This window comes from Cervus canadensis, chromosome 7 (genome assembly GCF_019320065.1).
Source record: "Cervus canadensis isolate Bull #8, Minnesota chromosome 7, ASM1932006v1, whole genome shotgun sequence".
NCBI classification, from domain to species: Eukaryota; Metazoa; Chordata; class Mammalia; order Artiodactyla; family Cervidae; genus Cervus; species Cervus canadensis.
The window spans coordinates 85,412,325-85,417,250 of NC_057392.1; the positions used below are offsets into that span (position 1 = coordinate 85,412,325).

At 35.6% G+C, this 4,926-nt stretch overlaps 1 protein-coding gene across 1 annotated transcript; it reads left to right on the plus strand.

Moving 5' to 3' along the window:
• The first annotated feature begins 548 nt into the window (after positions 1-548).
• Positions 549-3,600, plus strand: STRIT1 (small transmembrane regulator of ion transport 1). The gene is made up of 3 exons (XM_043473942.1): positions 549-699; positions 3,273-3,371; positions 3,469-3,600. Exons 1-2 carry the CDS (start codon positions 687-689, stop codon positions 3,365-3,367), a joined length of 108 nt encoding a protein of 35 aa, XP_043329877.1. The 5' UTR covers positions 549-686; the 3' UTR covers positions 3,368-3,371; positions 3,469-3,600.
• Positions 3,601-4,926: the final 1,326 nt, after the last annotated feature.

Here is a 4,926-nt window from a genome sequence, read left to right on the forward strand (position 1 = left end):
CTGAAAACTCTAGGCTATACCACAATTTTTTATTGTTTTCATTTCTAGGACATTTATATTACAATTTTCTGTTTTTAGATTGGTTCATAGGAAGGGGCACCATTTATTTTATCTTTTGCATTCTGTAATGTAATAAAGAATTGTCTAAATTTTATATAGCTTTTTCATCTTTTTACACTTCTTCCTTGGGTAGGTATTAGTATGTTCATTTTAAAACTAAAGAGGCAGATGCTCAGTTAAGCTACTTTCATTTATTACAGAAATAGCAATTGGAATTTGAAGCCAGGTCTCTCCAACTTCAAAGTCCTTTCCCTCCATCATAGCACCCTTCTTCTTTAATAGGACTTGTCTAAATGCAATGTCATCTTTCCTCTGTACACCCACTTCCCTGGAGAGTTCCTTCATGTTGTCTGAGGCATTGAGTGAGTAAAAAATCTGCATATCTCTGAGTTAGGATTATTCAGTTTAACTTTAGATCCTGTAGTCCCTTGTTTCCTCCACAATAACTGGATAAAGAAAAAGAGGAGTTCTGCTTTCCAGGGCCTTACATCACCCAGAGAGTTGGCAGCCAGGAGTCCGGCAGCTGCCACACTCTTCACATATCTATTTAAAGTTCAAAGAGACACTGGATAACAATAACAAAGAGGTAAGCGTGGCCCTGACTAGCCCACCCAACAACAGGAAGAATGGCTGAGAAAGGTAAGATTTAAGGCATCCAACCTTCTTGGCAAAAAACATTTCAGGCTCCCAGGTTTATTTTCTGTTTCCCTGTTATTCTGAAGAGCATGGTATCACTTCTAAAGGAGCATTAACCACATTATGTTAGTGTGACTGCAAAAATGCATTAGATATGCAATTTATGGACCATATCTATACATTAAATGAGTAACTTTGAAAGGTTCAAAGAAACAAGAGTTTAATTTGTTCACGCTTGTTTTGAAAATTGAGTTAGAAGCAGGTTATTCTGCAGTGTTGCACTGGATTTGAATTTGAAGTACGGTGGTACGCTGGGCTAGAATTAAGGATATTTTAATTGTGTGTTGGATGTGCCACTAAATGGCCATGTGAATTTGGGGAAATCCCTCTACTGTTCTGTGACTGTTTTCTGACTGTCAAAAATAAATAAAATAGGCTTAGTCATTTCTAAGATGCTTCACATCTGAATTTCTTTTCTTCTGATTTTTAAATGTTTTTTATATCTAAGAAAAATAATAAGATGGGCTGAATATATATACTGTGTCCAAGAAAGCTTTAAATGTCTATGGAAATTAATGCTTTTAAACCTGACAACAATCTCATATCACCATTTCATTTTACAGATAAGGAAACTAAGGCATAACAAAATTTAGTAACTTGCTTGTAATCATATGCAAGAGCGTGGTGCCACCAGATTTTAAACCTGGATAGCCTTATCCCAGAGCACAGTGTTCTTAATACGTATGAGTCTACCTGCTTGGGCATGCTCAGGATCGGAGAGAAGCATTTTGAAATTATTCTTCATATTTAAAAAGAGATTTTGTGCTTATTTGTACTATTGATGTAAGTGACATATGCAAGTGTTATGTTCCTATATATTCTGAACCAATGCTACAGATTATAAGAAAACTTAAAGTACTAGTGTTAACAGAAGACAAGTGCAGGTATGCTCTGAGTATTTAAAAGCACAGTTGTTTTTTTCAAGGAATAATAAATAATGAGATACTACAAAGTGCTAAAAGTAGTGGTATATATGTACATTTTAGAATTGCATTAAAATATGCTTGCATAAAATACAAATGCTCAGTTAAAATATTGGTATTAATTCTAAGTTCCTTGAAACCAGGAAAAAATACTAAATCAATATAGAAACAGTTCAAAAAAATTATTGTGACTTCCAGTGTAATGGTACCTTAATTCATAAAAAGCCTTTTATCCAAATGAGAGCAAAGAGCATATAATAATGTTCCCTTTATCCTTAAGGCAATGCCACATGGCAGGTAAAGAGAAAAATTTCACATTGTTGTGGTTAATTCTTTGTTCAAGGTCACACTGTGACCTTGAGTGACCTCAGTAAAGCTGTTGAACTTGTGGGAGTTGAGAGACTCCAACAATTCTGGAAACATAAGCTATTAAAATTCACATTAATTTCAGGAGATTTGCTATTGTGTCTCCAAATTTTAGAAGTGTGTCATTTCTTGATGATTTTAACAGCATAAAAAAACTTCACTTTTAGAGTGATGGAAATTGTAGTAGGAATGCAGTTGCTAAGAATATGCATTTCCTTTGTTAGCTAATTGCACAAAATCTAATTGTGCTTTTAGTTAAGAATATATCTGAGCGTTTAACACAGGGCACTATTCTATATGATGCCTTTCTGTGTTTTGAACTATTTTGTGTGGTGTCTAAAATAAGATTGAGATGCGGTGAAAAATACTTTTATAAGTTGCCTTTTTACAGGTAAGGGTATAAGTAGGAAACACAAGAGGAGTTGTTATACTTTTGTCTTCTATATGTGTGTTGGATCAGTGTTGGTTGCTATACTGAACCAGTTTGAAAAATAGGGGTCTTTGCTCTGTTCAGGAGTGATTACATGATTACGTAAGGTGTAATGCTTTCTTTTCCAATGATAAATCAAAGAACAGTGTTCAACACCTTCCCCTACTTTATGATTATTTAGTAGGAATGACCTCACTTTCCAGGGTTTCTGTGTAAACAGCTGGTCTCTGTTGCTGAACAAATGCAGGAATGTGTTCTGTATACAGCAAACACACACAGGGTGGTTAGAGTTTACAAAGTCTTGGCACTTACTCAATGTCATTTGATTCTTAGAACAATTCCTGGAGGTGGATATCATGAGTTTCACTCTCTGTATTTTACAAATTGGGAAGTTCAAGCTCAGGATTGCCCAAGGTCACCTAACTGTAAAAGGAAGACATATGGTTTGAACACAGTCCTCTGTCCATGGGATTCTCCAGGCCAGAACACTAGAGGGCGCAGCCTTTCCCTTCCCTAGGGGATCTTCCCAATCCAGGGATTGAACCCCACTCTCCTGCGTTGCAGGCAGATTCTTTACCATCTGAGTCACCAGGTGGCTTTCACACACACACTTCTCTTTCAAATACCCGGCTGAGTCACAAGTACCCTTTGTAGAAAAGAAAATAATAATCATGTATGGGTGTCATTAGAAAGTATATTTTTTCCCTTGATATTATATCAGATTTCCTCTTATCCTCTTAATTCAGAAGATTTAATACCAACATGACTGTTCTAATCTGATTTCTCTTGTTTTTTAGCAGAGGCTACATTATCTCGCTTTCTGGTCCCTATTCTTCTCTTAATTGGCTGGATTGTGGGATGCATCGTAATGGTTTATGTTGTCTTCTCTTAGAAAGGTAAAGTTTTCAATTATTGAATGTTTATTCATGAAGAGTATACATTACTCCAGGAATAATCTTACTTGTTTTACTAATAGAACATTTTATCATGCAGGCCAGAAGACTTCAGATTGACATCATTTAGAAGAATTAAGAAAAGCATGAAATGACAGATTATTAAATGTTTCTCATGTAAATAACTGCAATGTTTGACATCAGTTTATAAACTTGCATTTGTGAACTGTTACTTTGAACCTAAGAATCTCTTCAGAAACATATTTAAAAATTCTGGGTACAAATAAGAACTATAGGAAAATATAGATGAATTTCTTTATCACCTAAGAGTAAGAAAAATGTTCCTATGACTTAAAATGCATAAGCACTAGGAAAACATTAGATAAATTAAACGTAAAAGAAATGAGCTAGAAGTAAGAGAGAGAGTTCATAGAAAACAAAATGTAAATGTAAACTTTGTCCCTTAAAACTCTTACATAATAAGAGAAATGTAATTAACTCTGTACGGAAGAGGCATTATTCACCTGTCAGATGGGGAATATGAAGATATTTGACAGTATATATTGGTAAGGCTGTGGGGAAATAAGTACTCTTGTATACTGTTTTTAGAAATGCAAAATGATATGATACTTTTGGGGGTATTTAGCAATCCAAGTACCAGAATTACATATGTATTTAACTTTTGACCCAGCTATTCCTCTTCTAAGAATACTGATGTTTCCTCAGATACACTGGTAAAAATACAAAACCATATATACACAAGTCTCTCCATTAGAGCATTATCTATTAGAGCAAAACCCTGGAAAAAGTCAAATATCTATTAATAGAAGACCAACTGAATAAACTAGTCAGTCTACATATTGTGGCACTTCAGCGTCTGTAAAGGGCTTCTCTGCCCTGGTGGTTCAGATTTTAAAGAATCTGCCTGCAATGTGGGAGTCCTGGGTTCGATCCCTGGGTCAGCAAGATCCCTTAGAGGGGAAAATGGCAACCCACTCCTGTAGAAAGAGGAATGAATGAAGGGGGTCTCTATATAGTGATATGATGTCATCTCTGGAAAAAACAAAAACAAAAACCCAAAACAGGTACAGAACAATCCATGCTCGCTTTTGTGTAAGAAAGGAGGGGCTATACCAACATGCACACATACCTGCATGTATTAAAAAATACCAGAACAGAGGAGCCACAAATGGCTGAGAACTTTATAACTTCATTTCTAACAAGTTTTCAGGTAATGCTGATGGTCCTGGTCCAAAATCCATAGTTTGAAAACCACTGCTCTAGAAGTGCTATGGTTTGAATGTTTGTGTCCCCTCAAGATTCTTAAGTTGAAAAGCTAACCCCTAAAGTTGATGGTATTTGGCAGTGGGTGTGAAGTTTGGGAGGTGATTAGAGCATGAATGTGGAGCCCTCACGAATGGGATCAGTGCCCCAGTTTCTTCCTCATTAACTACAGCATCCTTTTCTAGTCAACTAATATTTCTGTAGAAAAGGAAAATCTCTTATCAAGAAAATTAAGGAAAGCTCTGGCTTCGTTCAGTAATTCTTATCTTATAGA